Raw genomic sequence first — 19,946 nt, 5'->3', positions numbered from 1 at the left:
TCACAACCTGTCAATTACAAAAAAAAAATTTGAATAAAATTTTAAACAATATTTCTTTGTATGTCTGTGTGAGATTACAGGAATAAGTTTGTGTGTACTTGTGATATTTTATTATTAGTTTTTAAATTTTATTATAATTTTTTTTTAAATAACATGCTCGTGGATGCTTCAGTCTACATACCATTGTCTTTTACAAAGGCTGCCTATAAACAGTTCTGCATTTATAAAGTAGCTGTATGAACTTTGATGCATAACAAATGACTTAATTAGTGTTTAAAACTTCTTTGATTTCCATTGCATTATAATCTGCAAATTTTAACAATTTAAAGTTGTACTAAACTAAGTTTTCTGTTTTATTAATCAGAGACATGCACAATGAAGACAATGGCTATTTGAATGTGATGTGCGCTTCTGGATTTAAAAATGTACAACAGACAAATGTATATATATAAAAAAAAGTAATATTTAACAAGAAAACACTTTCTTTTAATGTTTAAAAAAAAGCAGTTCTAGAATTAACTGCAGGCCTTGGGTTCTATTTTGGTTAACAAATGTATCGTTTTAAATAAGACTAAGCTACTACTCTATATTCCATGCCTCGTGTATGTACTTCCAATTCAACCATCAATTGTTCAGAGGAGAAGGATGAGTGCTCACTCCTAGCATTTCACAGGTGTCGCTTACATCCTCAAACATCTGGTCATCCTTAACACGTCATAACTCGCGTGCAGGTAATCGTCCTCTGCCCCGCCCTTCAGATTTAGTATAGTACTGCACTCCTTGTTTTTTTGGCCCTCCTCTTCAGTCTTTCATTCGCCTGACTGGATGCGCCACTCAACAGCAGCCGGCAGAAGTACGTCTAGAGACCCTTTCAACTCGGACATGTGAAGCGACAAGTGTCGAAAAATAGATAATCTGAGCTGTGTGCATTATTTGTCGGCGGACTGACAAGTATACGACTAAAACCAACAGTGAACGAAGCGGGTGGGAAAACACCAAAAAGTGGAAGCGTTTGAACGTCAACTTTACCGCCAAACTTCCCTTGGCGTTTTTTCTTTTTCTATTACGGGGATTTAAGAAGACTATGCAAACAGACCGGATTATGAAGAACGCACAAAACTGTACAGATCGCCCTGAATAACTGCGAGATTACACCTTTGCTAAATCCGTCTCATCTGCTCACACCCTTGTGTTTCGCACTACTGCTAAAAGTAAGTAACTGTTACCGTTATGCGCAGCTGTGCTCATTCCTGCGTTGCTCTTTGTCGCTGTACTGTCATTTCCGTAAATGTATTCTCATATATTCATATTTATCGGATTTGTAATTTACTGTTTTGTTTTAGCACGTTAGCCTCTTGAAGCCAGTTGTTTGATGTGTACGGCCTACATCAGAGTACAAGTGCACACTACATTTTGTAGCGCGTGATGTTGAGTATGCATAGTTGTGATTACAACACGCTAGCTATACGCTGCCTAAAATGCATCGATAGTGGGGAAAACAGTCTTTTTGTTTTATTTTAATTTTTTAAACTTTCCTGGTTTTTAGGGACGGGTTCCGTGTTTGAAAGCTGCTCGGATAATGCTTAGTGAGTCAGTGCAAAATTGAGGATTGGTTTTTAAGTGCTACGTCGTAGAGAGTGTCTGTGGCGAATCTTGTTGCGATGTTTTCTGGCTGAAGGACGTCGGCTGTTCACAAACAGGTTTTAATATAAACCGTTATTGTGAAAGTCTAACCGATCATGCTCGTACTTGTTTTTAAAACCACGTAAACAGCGGATGTGTGTTTGATTTACATGCCGTACACACAGTGTATTAACTTGTGATGGTCGTCTCGTGTTACACTCGAGAGCTTTGAAGTCTCATGCCACGGTATTACGTCACGACGTTATGATAAGCAGCACATCTCAGATTTTTTTTTTTATTGTACTGTTATCTTCTAATCATTTGTAAAATACCCTGTACACTAAAAATTGATGTAGAAGCAATTTTCACTGAGCTAGTAAATTTAATTAAAAAAAAAATACAACGCAACTGGTGTACAGCGGTACAAATAATGTAGTATTTTCGTGTAAAACATTCCAGAAATCTTTTTTTTTTTATGTATTTACAATCTCAAAAAACAACATCCTTTGTTCAGTATTAAATAAAGTCTTTGGTTGTGTTCACTAAAAGATTTATTAATGAATCCGTTTAGTTCATCTGGATATTTTACACTTACCGTTTTTTGAATACTGCATAAATGGACGTAATACTCATTTGATATACTACTTTTTGTATAATGTAGCTATAGTATGGAAGTAGGCACATTTGGACACTTAAACGTCAAATATGCTTGCACTTTTTATGAACGAGTCATTGAATCATTCATTGAAATGATTCCGTGACACATACTTTGTCTTAAGGTCAGCATGAAATGAAAATTCACTCTATCTGTTTTTTAAATGCATGTTATTGTGAACAGTTCGTCTGGTCTATGTAAACTCCGCCCCTGCAAGCTCTCATTCCTCTGCCTCATCTCAAAATCCAACCAACAGCCCATGCATAGAACCAAGTCCTTACCCTACTTTTTTCTGTTTTTGTAATTTGTTACACCTGGATGTACGTCACAATATGGAAAAAAAGAAGATGGAAGTATGATGCTACTTCCATTTAATCACAACTTTACTGCATAAATGGTAGGGATGCACCGATATGAAAATTTTGGCCGATACCGATAACCGATTATTCTTTATTTTTGAAAGCCGATAACCGATATGTTGGCCGATAACTCTATATCCAAATTGTTATATACTTTTTGAGAGCCTGATTACAAAAAAGGTCTCATCATTAAAAGCCACATCCCAAACACTTCAACATAAGCAGCCTAGTTTGAACGGTGTACGTTTTAAAAATATTTTTACTCTCCCATTACCAAATTTAGTCATAAAAAAGTCTTACAAATAAATAAAATTATGCATAAATAATGCAAACAAGTCACTGGACATCATTACACGTGTAAAGAATCAAAATGAATGCGCCATAGATCAATAAAACGGAATAGCCTCTGCACGGACAATAATTAAATGATTTTAATTACTAAACCATATTGTTGATGAAAATAATAAGAGAAAAATACAAGTGGTTGTTGTTATTAATATATCAATGATTTTGAAAAAGTAACAAATTAATACCACTGTTTTAAATAGCAGCCGTTGAGCTGCGCGTGCTGAAGCTGAAGAGCTGAATGAACACGGTAAACTGAAGCGTTTTGCTGGCAGCTTATTTAACTCAAGGAAATGCATCCTGAGATTAATATTAATACAACATAAACATAATATTACAACTTATATATGTACAAAATGATGCAGTTATTGCGTGCTATAGTCAGAATGTGTGATCCTGTTGTGGATGCGCTCTTCCCATATCAACGCGCTGAAACACGGCAACTAAACCCAAAGAATTCACAACGTTTTATTATAATAATGTTCTCATTAGAATGTTATATACACGACATTCCCAATCATAGTTATTAATGTTGTGCACTGCTGTTTGAGCTGCGTGTGCTGAGCTAAAGATGATCACCGGTAAACTGAAGCGCTCTTTTAACTTAACCAAACGCATTCTATATGAGATAAATCAGATATACATCAAATAAACACAATATTACAATGTACAATTGCACAAAAGGCTGCAAACGAACAGCGCGCATCTGAAGTGTCTCTGAAGGAAATAATGCATTATTTATCGGCTTTAAGATATCGGCCAAATTTTCTTATCAGGCCGATACCGATAACAGAAAAAATGAGCCGATATGGGCCGATACCGATATGGTGGCCGATATATCGTGCATCCCTAATAAATGGACATGAAACTCGTTTGATATACTGTTTAGTATGGAAATTGGCATATTTGGGCAAATAGGTCTTCTCAAATCGGCATGGAATTAAAAATTAAACTATTTTTCCAAATGGATATTATTGTAGGTGACTTTTTCATGTGTAGGATTTTTTTTTCTTTATCTTTTTCAATTTGACTGTATAATTCTAAATCAAAATGTCATAACTAGACATTCCGTTAAAAACGACAGACTTATCTCTGTTGCTGTAAGCAGGTCTTCACCAATCATTTTGTCCGCTAAAATCCTGCCTCCGACCTTTTGTGTGCAATGCCCACATCTGAACATCCAATCATCATCTAATTCATAGAACCAATTCCCGTCCTACATTGTTTTTCTGATAATCCATTACATTCAAATGTACAACCTAAAACAGAAGAAACGATTTGTTGTCGCTACTTCCGCTTCATTGCAACTGTAAGCATCACGTTGTGTTTCCCCCAAAATGACAGCAAAGTTGATTCATCGTTCTTCCTCCAATTTGTCTCCAATATGAGTCGCTTGATTCATTCATGGAACAAAAACACAACTAGAGCTTTCCAGCTGCTTTTTATAGTTTGTGTATTTGCTAACCAAACAATTCTTCAAAGCTGAGTCTGACTGCAAACAACAGCTGACGTTGCCAGACAGTCTTTAGTTTCCGTGTTCAAAGTCCATTGTCTTATTTAATGCTTGGCAGCTAATTAAGTCCTTTGAGAGATGTTTTGCTGTTTCAGACTAACAAAAATGTGTGAAAATGTTTGTTAGTAGTTGTGGAGATTAAACTAAACATTGTCTTGGATCGTCACTTGACCGATTGTTTCAAAGGATAATAATAATGATTCAAAAGGTACTTTTTAAAACTACCTTTATTTAGTCATCTATGATTCAGTATTTAGTCAACTTCCTACTTTACTTGACTTGGCACCACTTTTATATCATCATGTGTGTCAGGTCTTTTATCAAACTTTATTCGCTGTTTGAAATTGCTGATATATTCAGGCCGTGCTCGGATAACAGTTGGTATTATCAGTGTGTTTTTAGCTCTTCATTCACACAGAATGGCACGGAAAGGAAGGGAGTCTGTCTCATTCTCTGGCCCGGCTGGCTCCAAGCAGTACTCGTTATTACCACAGGTGACAGTACAGCCGTTCAGCCGCTGCCAGCCAATGACAGCGACCGTGATGTCATGCTGACCTCTCAGAATGACTCCATTGAGACAGCAGGCTTTAGTACAGCTGGTGACCCATCCGCTCAAACCGTGTCACTGACAGCATGCCGATAAGGAGGGGCTTTCATTCAAAACTCCTTCGCTTGTTTTCTTGGGCCCGTGTGAATGGTTCAGCAATCTGTACCAGGGATGTATTCTGTACCTCTGCAGAAGAGGTCATCTTTTAAAGAAAGTTTGCGTTAAAATAGTAGCTTATCAGTGGTCTTGAGCTCATATTTAGTTTCTGAGTAATGTGGACTATCAATATTGAGAGCAGATGACATGAGTGTTTACTAAAGGAATGGCAGCTTTGAATCTCTCAATGTGTTACTTGACTGTTTTGTAAGAGTTTGACAACGTATTGTAAATATTGTATTTTAAACACTAGTAAGCTGCTTACATAGAGCAGCATTTTAAGGCACCATTGGGAATGTTTCAAACTCAATTATGCCGCCCTCTAAGCAATCCCTGCACGGTTCCCACGGGTTCTTAAAAAGTTTTACATTTAGTTGTCAAATTGATCAAATTTAAGGCCATAAAACGTCTTAAATTGTACAAGAAAGTCTTAATTATGATTTCAGGAGGTCTTAAATTTGGGGCGGAAAGACCAGAATTGTGATGTGGCTTAATATTGACGATTAAACTTCAAAAGGCTATGATTTCATTGAATATGAGCACTGCACGTTTCAAAGTCCCGTGCTGCACGGCTTTGTGTTCTGCCGTTACCGGGGAAACTGTTCTATTTCTGCCGTTCCGAAAGCGCCTCCTGCTGGCAGAGAATGAATGTGCATTTTCAATAAGCCTGTTGGAGGCTGCAGTTTCAGCACCGCATTTCTAGGACCCTTGGATTTCTAGTTCACCCAAAAATGAAAATTAGGCTGTGTTTCACTCACCCCCGAGGCATCCTAGGTGTATATGACTTTCTTCTTTCAGACAAATCCAGTCGGAGTTATATAAAAAATTGTCCCAGCCAGTGTTCGAACTATACCGTGGTCTTTGGGGGAGCCCACTTGTTTTTTGTTTTTTTTCATATAAAGGGAGGGGGGGGGGCTTACAATGACTTATACTTGTAATTTAGCTGTTATGTATCTTTGTATGCACTACTTGCTTTATGCAAGCACTATATAGGATAAATCACTATACAGGATTTACCCTATTATACTTTATCGACACAAATTGATAGGTGAAACAACAAACAAGCCACCCACAAATGGTCTATAAACAAAGCATCAGGCTGTCTTTGAGTTCACATGAACAACGGTTAAAGTTACTCGTCGTCAGGCTACAGAAGAATACCATATAATTCCTATGTTCAATTAGGCCTAAGACATCGAGAGTCACACAGACTTATAACAACCCAGCCACAACACATAATTGCGAACAACATGCCTTACCTTAACACAGAATCGACCACAAAGTCTAGCGTTTATATTTTTTCTACGAATCTTTGAGTTAACATGTACTAAACATGAGTGGAATTTGCACCGCAGCGCCCCCACACCTTGATGCTCATGACAAGAATAGCATGTATTGTTATCTTTATTGAAGTTAATTAGGTTTAAATCGCCGTCATGCTTGAATGAATTATATTTTTGCAATTTTACACACAATAATCCACGATGATCACATTACACAAAACTGAAATTGCACGTCAAAATAACACTTTACTGTAGCTTGCGCCAACAGTTGTACACGGAAGCAGCTCCGGGAGGATGATGTATGAGGTCGGCGTTGCACATGCGCCGGTGAGGCTCGTGAGAACTCAACGTTTGTTAACAGGAGCAAAGGAAGCAAAGTTTCCATACTTTAGCAAAGGAAAACCAGTCTCCTCTTGGCTTATATCGAAATCCTCTGACATTCTTCTTTACAAATCCTCGTTTTGTACTTCTAATTAGTGAGCGTTGTTTTGTTTTGATCTCTCCGCTGCGCTTCCGCGTGTATCACTTCTGAGCGGCGCATGCGCAAAGCCGACCTCATACGTCATCCGCCCGGAACTGCTTCCGTTTACAACAGTGAGCGCAAGCTAGATTAAATGTGTGTTGCTTATTTCACTTATTTTGGACTGAAGCACTGCAACACCTGCTGACTGCAATGATAGAGCTTGGAATAGCCAGGACAATTTTTTTATATAACTCCGACTGGATTCGTTTGTGGGGAAAAAAGCAGCACTGTTTTATCATACTAGATACATTTGAAAGTTCAGTTATAATGCTACTCTGTGCGGTCATCACCGGTCTATTAAAGCACACAACATATTAAAGCATCTTTGGTGTTTCCATGTTTTGTACAAAACAAAACCGGAAATTGAGAGGTTATGACGTCATTAGCAGGCGACACAATGACATTATGGGCAAAATATATAACACTGTTCTAATGGTTTTTGGATATTTTAATAAAAAAATCTTACATATCGTGCCTTTTAAAGGCTGAAATGTTAAGTGTATCATTTTATAAAACTTTTTGTTTTTGTGAAATCTTGTATCTGAACTGTAAATCATGCTTTTTACTGTCATTTTACGGTTTAATATGTTACTATAGACATTGCCCTACCCCGCTCATTGATTTTATTTGTGCAGGTCTTAAAGGTCTTAAAAAGTCTGAAATTTTAGCTTCAAAATCCTGCAGAAACCCTTCCCTGTGTATACAATATAGTATTGAAGTATTGATATAAAAATAATTCATTCATTAATGTCCCATTTATTCCCATTCAGTTCTCCTATAGGATTTTGAAAAGTATTTGTTAAAGAGTTAGAAGCCATGAACCAAACCTATTACAAGAATATGAATTTGTTGAAAACATAGAAACCACAAAAGGGATAATCTGTTCAGTAGTAGCTAAAAATATAGTATTTTGCATAGATCATTTTCATATAATAAATGGACATTATTATACGTTTTTAGTATATTTTACCTGTATTTTTTTTTCTCAAATCATAACACCATTGCCCCATTTCATGTACACTACCATTCAAAAGTTTGGGGTCAGACAGCGTTGTTTTTTTTGGTAATATAAGAAATTAAAATGTTTAAAATGTTTTTTGTTATATATATATATATTTATATATTATACACGCATATGAATTCCTATATTCCTTTAGATTTATGTTTTTAAAGATTTATCATTGAAAAACACTTAGTTGTCGTTAAAAAATGAGTTAAGCAGCTCTCACTTGCAACAGCCCCATGAAATCTTCTTTAGTAGTCTTCAAAATGTCTGAATAGGTCATATTTGTGTCGTCCTCTGCATCAGGATGTTGTCCAGGCTGAGCGAGTGGTTCTGGAATGAGAGGCTGTGGTTTCCAGAAGGCCTGGGTTGGGCCAACTTGGAGGGTAGTGACGGTCTCACCTACGCCAAGGCAGCTGACCTCTGGGTGACCCTGCCCATCGCCCTCGTCTTCCTCATTATACGACAGATCTTTGAGAGGTCAGCGTGAAACCTACTGAGCATATTAGCTCATTAGTGTTTTATGAGGTTATCACCAATGTCAATATTGTATTTGCAACATATGGTATATGCAATTTGACTTTTTATCAAAAGTGTCACATGTAAACATGTGCTGTTCATCTAGTGAGAAAGCTGTTTAAAAAGTGTCAGTGTCACGTTTAGTGGTCATTTTTATTTGAATTTTTTTAAAACATAGAAAGCACAGCATTAAAGATATTATCTGTCCAGCAGTAGCTAAAAATTATTTTGCATGTATAATTTTCATATAATAAATGAACGCTTTTAGCATATTTTACTTGTATAATAAAATATGATCAAATTTAATCTGTCTGGACCTATCCAGTAATCAATCTGAATTATGTTTTACATTAAGTGCTCAAGCAATGCAAAAACATAGGAGCACAATCTTTGAATGATCAATGTTTTAAATATGGTTAACATTGATGCAGTGTTGTCAGTTTTTCCAACTCAAGTTGAAAGTTTAATACTGTTTTTCAAATTTAGGACAGTGGCCATTCAAATGGCCGCGGCTTTGGGTGTAAAGGAGAAAGTCAGAGTGCGAGTGGAGCACAACCCCATGCTGGAGTCGTTCTTCAGAATCTCAAATAAAACTCCCAAACAGGTATAATTACGCATATTCTACACTGCCAAACTCAACAGTACAGTAAAACCCTATTTATTTGTACTTTTTGTGTTTCCTCATTTATAAGCTGCTTTAGATTGTGTCTGTATTATGAATGTAAATGTATGCAGCAAGTCAGTTTTTGCTATCTTGTGTATATAAACACACATTTTATTGCTGAATTGTTTCAGTACACTCGTGAGTGACATATGTAACTCATACCCTTTAAATCATATCTCACCATTAAATGACCCTTCATATTCTCTGTTACTCTACAGTGTGAAATCGAGAGTTTAGGTAAAAAGACCGGTTACTCCGAAAGACAGATCCACAGATGGTTTAGGCAACGAAGGAATCAAGAGCGACCAAACAAGCTGAAGAAGTTCAAAGAGGCCAGGTACAGAACAATACGCACAGGCTGTTCGATCCCCATTTCCATCCTTTCGTAAATGGCCATAAATTCCACCATGCTGCATATTTTATAAGCTTGCTCAATGTCATAAACATTATAAAATGATTAAAGGGTTAGTTCACCCAAAAATGAAAATTCTGTCATTAATTACTCACCCTCATGTTGTTCCGAACCCGTAAGACCTTCGTTCATCTTCGGAACAAAATTTAAGATATTTTTGATGAAATCTGATGGCTCTCTGACCCTCCCATAGACAGCAAGGTAACTACCACGTTCAAGGTCCAGAAAAGTACCAAGATGATCGACAAAGTAGTCTGTGTAACATCAGTGTTTCAACTGTAAAGTTACGAAGCTACAATAATACTTTTTTTGCACAAAGAAAACAAAAATAACGACTTTATTCCACATTTTCATTTCTACTGCGTCACTTTGGACACCCGTTCACGACAGTATCTTTAATATATATTTAAAATGTGTAATAAAGTCATTATTTTTGTTTTCTTTGCGTTTCGAACAACACGAGGGTGAGTAATTCATGACAGAATTTTCATTTTTGGGTGAACTAACCCTTTAAGTAACAGTGCACACTGATAACCTGAGTATTGAGTGGTACAACATGCAATTATACACAGAATTCACTGTAAAACAGAAAAAAACCCATCAATTTTTCATTAGGTAGGAAGGCTATTGCACACAGGAGAAACGGTATGGGGTATTAATAAACACAAAATTTGGCTACTGTACCCATTTATAAAATAAATTCACTGTGTTTACTAACTGTGGGTTGGTCCTTTAATATCTTGTCCTTGACATTTCAACATTTATTTGTCTTGTGCTTCAGAACCACATCCAATATATGTAATTAAAGGAATGCACAGGGTTCAATACAAAGTTAAGGTTCATCCCAATCATTTGGGGTAATGTTGATTACCTTTTAAAGGAATAATCACCCAAAAATGAAAATTTGAAATAATGATGAGAATGTACTCACCCTCAGGCCATCTGAGCTGTAGATGAGTTTGTTTCTTCATCAGAACAGATTTGGAGAAATTACATCACTTGCTCACCAATGGATCCTCTGCAGTGAATGGGTGCCGTCAGAATGAGAGTCCAAACAGCTGATAAAAACATCACAATAATCCACAAGTATTCCACATGGATCCAGTCTATCAGTTAATATCTTGTGATGAGAAGAGCTGCATGTTTGTATGAAACAAATCCATCAAGATGTTTTAACTTTTTTAAACCTTCGCTTTCTAGCCAAAATACGGTCCATAATCCATAACGCTTTCTCCAGTGAAAGAGTCCGTCCTCTGTTGGCCTCTCGTATCAAAATCCACCTGTTTTGGACTGTTTTAGTTTGTAAACCGTGCTTGATGTGGAGAAAGCAGTAGTATGGATAAAAGCCTTTTATTTTAGCCAGAAACAACAGTTTGAAGTTGAATATGTCATAATGATGGATTGTTTATAACAAATGCAAGATGTTAAAGGGTTAGTTCACCCCAAAATGTAATCTCTGTCATTAATTACTCACCCTCATGTCGTTCCAAACCCGTAAGACCTTTGTTGATCTTCGGAACACAAATTAAGATATTTTTGATGAAATGTGAGCGCTCTCAGACCCTGCATAGACAGCAACGTAACTGTAATGTTCCCAGGTCCAGAAAAGTAGTAGGACATCGGTAAAACAGTTCATGTGACATCAGTGGCTCAACTTCAGTTTTGCGAAGCTACGGGAACACTTTTTGAGTGCAAAGAAAACAAAAATAACAATTTATTTCGCAGTTCTTCTCCCCCGAGTTACGTCTTCTGCCATTTTGTCGAGTACCCAAGAGTGCAATCGACGTAATCAGCAAACATTTCAGTTGCGTTGCTGTCTATGGAGGGTCTGAGAGCTCTCAGATTTGATCAAAAATATCTTAATTTGTGTTCTGAAGAAGAACGAAGGTCTTACGGGTTTGGAACGACATGAGGGTGAGTAATAATGACAGAATTTTCATTTTTGGGTGAACTATCCCTTTAATTGATGGACTGGAGCCATGTAGATTACTTGTGGATTATTGTGATGTTTTTATCAGCTGTTTGGACTCTCATTCTGTCAGCATCATAGACTGTATATGGTCAGCATGCGTGCCGAAGGGGAAACAGGGGAACTGAATTCACCGGAACACCGGCATTGTAGGCTACTCTCCCAGGAAACCGTCCTCATCCTCCGTAAAATGCGTTGCACACATCTGAATATTTGGTTTGAATTGTTCTGGAACAGTGTTGTAAATACAACTTAACCACTGATTTCTAGTTGTGTTCTCTTTTGGAAGACCAAACAAAGTAGTTTTGGCTTTCACAACGAAACACACAACGTCTCCACGACATGGTGGCGGCGGCAACAATACTACAGCGAGAATCAAAGTTACACCGCCTTTCTTTGCGTATACATTTGGCAGGCGTTATGCAAATCTTCCCACACAGTGACGTAGACATGTGGGGCGTGTTTGAACGAGGCGTTTTAGGGGGGCGTGGATGAGTCTTAACATTTATAAAGAAAATCTCTTTGGGTTTGAGACTTTAGTCTTTGCAACTTTAGGTATCTTATCTATTCACGAACCGCTTGTAACACTCCAAAGAGAAAGGAAAACTTGAAATCACATCATATGACCCCTTTAACATAAATACAAGCTTCATATTTCAAAAGTGCATGACCCAGTTTACTTGTAAGTGCACAACTGTAACTGCATCTTTTATTGTCTGTGGTAATGTACATTATGCCACAAATGCTTGTCAATAGAACTTAACTTGTATTGAGCCTGGAACATCCTTTAAATTAGTTTATCATGCCATCTCCAGCTGTCATTCACAACAGTAGCTTGTAGATGCTTTAAATACAGTTGTTGGGGTTGTTGGTCGTTATGTGGGCTTGTAATGGTAGTGTTTGTGTTGTGAGTGGACTGTATCAGTGTTGTTATGCCTGTACATTTTGTCACTGTGTGTAGTAACTTAATAATGTAAAAATAAGTCTAGACCCTTAAAATGAATGGCTGGTGATCAAGTAATGTTTTGGAACCATTTGGACCAAAATGTCATTTGTTCATATGAGAGATGCTTGGCTTTATATATTATGTTGCTGATGAATGTATTTGCTTCTGGATATTATTTGCTGAAATGTATATGCATTTTCTTACAGTTGGAGATTTACCTTTTACCTTCTTGCTTTCATTGCTGGCCTTGCTGCACTTATTGATGTGAGTATTTCAAATGCGTCTCTCTTTCTCTTCAGTCGCATATACATGTATATCGATGATTGGCCATTTTGAGTTTATTGGCATGAACTAAAACCTGCTTTGTTTAATATTTATTTATTTATTTCCTATAATATCGGCCTCATTAATCAGCTGATGTGTGTGGTCATTATGAAACCGCTTCCTCTTGGATGGTTGACACGAGTGTCATTCCCAAAAACTGCTGTTATATTTGTCCAGGGATAATGGACATTTTTTTTGGTTTCAAATATTTGATTGCACTTTGAATAAATATAATGTAATTCAGAATTTACTCAGATATTTGAAGATTTCCCTTTTTATCCATAAATTTAATTTGATCAATATTGTGTACACCTTGTTTGCTCAAATTTAATTTATATCATATTTATGTTCATAAATAGATGCGTATAGATGCAAAATTGGACAAACCTACTTAAAAAAAAACATTAAATAAATAAAATGTCTCGTAAATGTTTGACTAATCCATTTTAGAGTTTTTATCCAAAGCAAATTTTATTTTTAAATTCCTCTTTTATACCATTTTAGCTTGTTATTCACCATGAGAATAGCCAAGGAAGCTGGTATGGCATTAATCCACCAACCAAACATTTGTCTGGTGCTTTATCTTTCATTATATCAGCTATCGGCCAACCTGCTCTATGGATTTTGACACTGGCTGTTCAAATACATACTGGTGGACCACTGCCCCTCATGTTTATAACTCATATAATGTCATACTTGTGCAGTGCTTTTGTTGAGATTAAATGTGAGAGTGCTTTTGTCTTGGCTCATATTCTCTTAATATTGTTTTTGTTCTGCAGAAACCTTGGCTCTACAAAATGGAGGAGATGTGGACGGGGTTTCCAATGCTGGTACGTTCACTTCTTTCATTCTTCTATTGACTGGCTATAAAAATGTGTCTTAACATTACAATGATCTTTCAGTGAACGTTCATATTGATAAGCTTATGTAAATAAGTTTTAACAAGGAGAATTGTAGAAACACTACTGTATCTTAACCACATCTCTGTTGTTGTTAGTGACACTGAAACGGCATCTTTCGACATATTTGATTCATTGCTTTATTTTTCTCTTTCTCTCTCCAGACGCTGCTGCCTTCTCAGTTCTGGTACTACATGATTGAACTAGGCTTTTACATGTCGCTCCTCTTCAGCGTCGCATCAGACATCAAGCGAAAAGTGAGTGAGTCAAACACAATAAACTTAAAACCCTACCTAAACTTAAAAGATCCATCTTTTTCATAGAAATACCCACTATTCAGTAGTTTTTAGTATTCGTATCACAGAGGTGTACAAGGAAGGACTTCCAAGAAATCCAGCTTAGATGTGGAATGTTACCTGCTGTGTTCGTGTGTCCGCGAATTTGATGATCGTTAATATTTGACTTGCGCATCTATTGAAAATCTCTTATCTCACAGAGCCCTTTGTTAATCACATAAATTTGATATAGTCTGTTTCCAGCACATGGAACACTAGCCATTCCACAAAGCATTAGTGAACAGTAAAAGTACAGCAGGATTAGGCTTATCAGCAGTTTTACATCACTTGTCCAATGGTTTATTAGAAGCCCTGCTGAAAAAACAGCCTAAGATGGTTTTAGACACTTTTCAGGCCAGCTTCTAACCAACCGGGCAAATAAAGCTTCATAACTGAGCTGAATGAGGATGATACATTAATAAGTTTGAGGGAACATTTGAGAGCCCAATAAGATAATTTATCCACACAAAACCTATTTACACTTGATTTGTGCATTAAATCGAGCTTCATCCAACATGAGAAAAAACAAAATCACCTGCCTGACATATTAAAATGCAACAGATCAAAAGTCACCTGGCGATATTGTCCCACACTGAATTTTAATTGGTCACATATTTTAAGTTATGTTTTGATTAATCAGTCACCTAGTCTATGTGTACATCCTGAACTTTGACTCTAAAGCTTTGGCAATATAGTACTAATATTCCCCAATAAAGCATGTGAAATCCAAATTCAGTCCCTTACGTTTGTACGGAAAAGACTAGAAAGTATGTGCAAAAGCTATGCTTTCTAAGATACTGTTGTAGCTTGCCAAAATAAGCATAATCTAACAATGCAACACTGTTTAGAAGGTTGTATGAATTTGAGTTATTTGTTTGTTTGTGAAGAAATGCAATGATTTGGTGATGGTAATGAAATCCAATTATGGTGATGGTTAATCCAATAAATGCAGTCTTGGTGAGCATGAGAGACTTCTTTCATAAGCATAAAAAAAAAATGTATCGACCCCAATCTTTTGATCAATAGTGTACCATATTACTGAAGAAGTACTATATTTGTTATTTACATGGTACTTCTAATAAACTATGGCAGTACTACAAAAGTCAAAAACCATTAAGATAATCGTTCTCTCTCCTTCAGGATTTTAAAGAACAAATAGTGCACCACGTTGCCACCATCCTGCTGATTAGTTTCTCCTGGTGTGTGAACTACATCAGAGCAGGAACCCTCATTATGCTGGTGCACGACGCCGCCGACTATCTGCTGGAGGTAATTGAACATCTGAAGAACATTAGCGTTCAGACTGTGTCCCTGGAGCTTCAGTACAAGTAGAAAATGTTTTTCAATCGCCACTTTCTTGCATGTTAAGTGAAAGCCACACATCAGTTTGTTTAATAGAATGCTACATGGAATAGTTTTCTCTGAGGAGCCTGTGTAAAATTGTGTTTCACAGACATAATTTGCGTTTTGTGTTTTTCTTCAAAATCTCTGTGAAAATTGTGGTGAACATATAATTATCACGTAGGTCTTATTTACATATTTGGCTTTTGCGACATCCACATCCAGATGACACACACTCACAGTCCTGTCCAGTGCATGATTTCACAGGCATTCTATATGAACAATTGTAATATCGCTCTTGTCAATGGCAAAATTAATTCAGTACATCTTCTTTAGTATATACAGTAGTCAGGGTTATTAATGCAGGTGTGTAACACTGCCTCCTAGTGGTGCTTTTGTGCAATACTCAAAGACGTATGTCCCATCTCTGTCTGTCCCAACAGTCTGCCAAAATGTTTAACTACGCCGGCTGGAGAAAAGCATGCAACTACATATTCATCCTATTTGCTGTCGTCTTCATGATCACCAGACTGGTCATCTTTCCATTTTGGTGAGTTGGGAAATTTTCTATTTTGATCCCAAGGTTTATTATTAAACCTATAAATCATGCATTTCTCTTGACCCACTGTCTGTATTTGTCAAGAGATATGAAATGATTTCCTTCTATAATATCAAATGAAAGCTCTGTAAATAGTCATTTGTGCCTGTCTCAAAGTTCTGTTGAAATGTCATTTTTTTAAATAATTCTATAAACATTTGTGAAAATGACCTCTATATGCCTTTTTCTCTTCATTGCTGGGTAAATGTCAGATGTAAAACTCACGCTTTCTCTCTTTTCTGTGTCTCTCAGGATTTTGCACTGTACCTGGGTGTATCCAGTGACTGTTTATCCTCCGTTCTTTGGGTATTACTTCTTTAATGGGCTGCTGTTTGTGCTGCAGTGTCTGCACATCTTCTGGGCCGTACTCATCCTACGTATGGCCGTCAAATTCTTGCCAGGCAATGTAAGTCAACCAACACAGACTCCACTACATTGGATATTTTGTTTTGGCATTTCACGCACTATAGTTCTGTAACGACGACTGCTGGTTTCAAACCCAGAAGATAAAAATAGCCTCCCAAAAATCCCATACAATTATATTTTTCTCTTAAAATTATAAATATTGGATGCTAACATTGTCTTCTATCATGTACAAAATGCACATACACTACCGTTCAAATATTTGGAGTCACATATTTTTATTTTATTTTTAAATAAATTAATATTTTTATTCAGAAAGGATGCATTTAATTGATCAAAGGTGACAGTAAAGATATTTATAATGTTACAAAACATTTTCAACACTGATAATAAAGAAAAAAAAATTCTTGAGCACCAGATCAGCATATTAGAATGATTTTGGAAGGATCATGGGAAGACTGGAGTAATTCAGCTTTATCTTCACAGGAGTAAATTACATTTTAAAATGTTCAAATAAACAAAAGATATTTAGCAGATTGTCCAAGCTGCTCTTCACCGTAAAATGAAAGTAAATGGTGACCTGATTCTTGCTTCCCATCCAATTAATTCTACGAAACAGTGCAGCTTGGACATTCTTCAAAATTTCTCCTTTTGGGTTTCACAAGAAAGGAAAGTCCTGTTGGTTTGGAACTACATGACAATGAGTAAATGATGAGAGAACTGTGTGAACTGCCCTTTTAAGTAATTCAGGCAAAAATAATTGCATAAAATTGCAAGAAATATGAATTGTGGGGATTTTGAAGCTTCATCACCGCTCATTTGTCATGCCACAGAATATTGTGGAGGACGAGAGGAGTGACAGAGAAGAAACAGACTCTGAGGACGACGTGAAAGAGCAGGAGGACAGGAAAGTGCCAATGAAAAATGGACCAGTGCAGAACGGCCACTCTCCTCTAAACAACAACCATCACCGCAAGACTGAGTGATACTAGCAGAGACGAGAGAGGAGGTACAACACTCCACTTCCTGTACACACGGACGAGACCAAAAAAACTAATGCCGGGGGTGTTTGATGGATTGAAAAGGCCTAGAGCAAACGCACACACAATACATGTAGATACATATGTTACTCATTTTTGGAAACGGACATCATTCGAAAAGGAGGAATGATATAACGTCTTTCCCCTTGCAAACTATTTAAAACACTATTAACAGGCACCATATCATTAAATAACCCTTGTGTTTGTTCAGGGTCTGTTATAGATTGTCTAATGTTAGTAAATCCAACGTTCACTTGCTTTACTGGTAATATTTCCTCCAATTTATTACTTGTTTAGTGCCTTATTAGTACAGAGTTGTACTGCTGTTCATACATTTCTTTTCCTTTTTATATTTTGGGCATCACACGCACACTATTATCCTCCCTTGTCAGTAATGAGATTTTGCATGCTTTGTCTGGTCAACTGTCAGATTTCCCAGAATCCCTCAGTATTTGAGTTCTGAAGTTGCCGGAAACTGACTGGAATTTAGTTTTTTGTCTCCCATTTGTTCACTATGTAATAACAGTCTCACCAAGTGACCTTCACACACCTGCTTTTCTTAGAAAACACACATGACCTTCATCGGAGGTGTGTTTACACTGCCGAGGGTCTTCCTCGCTGATCTTTCCACAATCCAGTTGCACTAATATAGGTTACTGATCCAGTCTTGCAACACTACCACCATATAGAGACGCAAAAACTCATGATTTGTATTGCCATGATATCCCATCCCATAGGCGCTCAATCACTGTGCTGCTTTTTACATTTAACATTTGTCTGTTGAGTTTGTAATGAAGCAACAAATGTGTGTGTGAAAGAATCTCTCATATCTAATATTTGTTTTGGTCGGTGCGTGTCCTGTAACACATTTCTGTTAAAAAATGCATTCTTAAATTTTTATTTTTTTTTGTATTTTTTTTTTTTTTCAGGGTTTTCATTTAAGATTATTTTTATTTAAGGTCCAGTTACTTTCAGCAAACCTGATAAGCTGATAATTTAAGCAGTATGTAAAAGAAATGACACTAAAAAGCAAAAAACAAACTACGTGGCAGGAGAAGCTGTAGTTGATGTTTTCCTCCATTTAAATGATGAATAATTACAATAAGAATCAGTATTGAGTGCTAGATGCACTTTGTAACTCTCCGTCTAATGTAAAATGCATTATAATGATTGTGTTGTTAGCAAACTCTTTGACATAATTGATACTCTGGCTTGCATTTGTGGTATTTATGAGAAATGGATTCCATAGTTTTCAAAAAAAAAAAAAATTTGAGTTGGAATTGATCCAGTATGTACTGTTTGCCCAGTAGCTGCTGCTTTACATGAGATCATTTTAAACCTTAAAGGGACAGTTGACCCAAAAATTAACATTGTCATTATCACTCACGCTCATGTTGCTCGAAAACCTGACTGACTTTTCTTCTGTGGACAACAAAAGAAGATATTTTGAAGAAATATGGTGTGCAAACAACATTGGACCCCATTGACTTTAATTGCATGGATGAAACCGAAGAAGAAAGTCGTACAGGTTTGGAATGACATGAGGGTGAATAAATGATGACAGCATGTTAATTTTTAGGTGAACTGACCCTTTAAGTGTCATAATCAATAGAAAAGGTCAGCTATATCATCTTTCATCATGATCTCTTATTATAATTTTAGCAACGGGTTTACAAAATTTGGTCCAGTATTTGTTTTGTTAATATATGAAAGTCAGTGTCAATACAGGTGCTCAGCGTGTAATGCATTTTGCAAGTGGAACGGGACATCTGGATTGACTGTACGGAGTTATTTTAAGTTTCAAAATGTTGTCACAAGTGCCTTATTTGTGCCTTAAATGTGTATTTGTGTCGTTTCTATGTGTGCTTGTTGTTCTTGTGCTCCTCCCCTCATCGCCTTTAGATTTTAAGCTGAAGCATCCTCCTCTCTTTCACTCCTTCTCTGTTTACATCCATTCAACCTCATCTCTCCTCACGGCCCGGTGCCAAGACCAATTCTTCCCCCTCACCGCGTCCTGTCGACTGGGTCCACCGCACAAACATAAACTATTTGATCAGTGTCCCAATTGCCAGTGTTTTATGTTGTATCTTGTATCATCATTATTCAATGATGAAAGATAAAGATTTCTGTGGAGGACAGTGTTCTTTGTCTGTTTTTTTGAATAGTTTATATTTGAAACGTATATATTTGAAAAACATCTTGTGCTCCTCACAGCTGCATTTATTTGATGGGAAAAGACCGTAAAAACAGTAATATTGTAAAACGGTAACTGTTTTATTATATTTTAAAATGTAATTTATTCCTGTGATGCAAAGCTGGCGTGTGTGTCTATCTGTTCAGAATCACAGTTTTAAGTGAGAAAGAAAGACTTGGTGTTCATTTTAATTTACTTTGCTTTAAGTTTATTAAAAAGCAATTTACTAAAATGCCTAATATTTAGAGATTCTAGAGATCTTTTTATGTTGTTAAATATATTTAGAAACAAAGTTACAAAGTAAATCCACTTTCTGGAAAGTATGTTCATTTACT

At 36.6% G+C, this 19,946-nt stretch overlaps 1 protein-coding gene across 1 annotated transcript; it reads left to right on the top strand.

Annotated features, from left to right (window-relative positions):
* Positions 1-775: 775 nt before the first annotated feature.
* Positions 776-19,558, top strand: LOC107599505 (ceramide synthase 2-like). Its single transcript, XM_016291110.1, has 11 exons — positions 776-1,211; positions 8,314-8,487; positions 9,013-9,130; positions 9,409-9,527; positions 12,724-12,781; positions 13,621-13,671; positions 13,905-13,997; positions 15,216-15,344; positions 15,860-15,966; positions 16,267-16,420; positions 17,211-19,558. The coding sequence occupies exons 2-11, from the start codon at positions 8,315-8,317 to the stop codon at positions 17,361-17,363; spliced, it is 1,155 nt and encodes a 384-aa protein (XP_016146596.1). The 5' UTR covers positions 776-1,211; position 8,314; the 3' UTR covers positions 17,364-19,558.
* Positions 19,559-19,946: the final 388 nt, after the last annotated feature.

The sequence above is a fragment of the Sinocyclocheilus grahami genome, unplaced genomic scaffold (genome assembly GCF_001515645.1).
Source record: "Sinocyclocheilus grahami isolate Dianchi unplaced genomic scaffold, SAMN03320097.WGS_v1.1 scaffold268.1, whole genome shotgun sequence".
NCBI classification, from domain to species: Eukaryota; Metazoa; Chordata; class Actinopteri; order Cypriniformes; family Cyprinidae; genus Sinocyclocheilus; species Sinocyclocheilus grahami.
The sequence above is the reverse complement of the archived record's forward strand: the minus strand, read 5'-3'. Positions and strand labels throughout refer to the sequence as shown.

What these genes read in the sequence shown, in the direction of transcription:
- LOC107599505 (XM_016291110.1), top strand. Translation starts at nt 8,315, where the DNA reads ATGTTGTCCAGGCTGAGCGAGTGGTTCTGGAATGAGAGGCTGTGGTTT. An exon ending in ATACGACAGATCTTTGAGAG is followed by an intron (nt 8,488 to 9,012) that starts GTCAGCGTGAAA and finishes TTTCAAATTTAG; the next exon opens with GACAGTGGCCATTCAAATGG. An exon ending in CTGGTCATCTTTCCATTTTG is followed by an intron (nt 15,967 to 16,266) that starts GTGAGTTGGGAA and finishes TGTGTCTCTCAG; the next exon opens with GATTTTGCACTGTACCTGGG.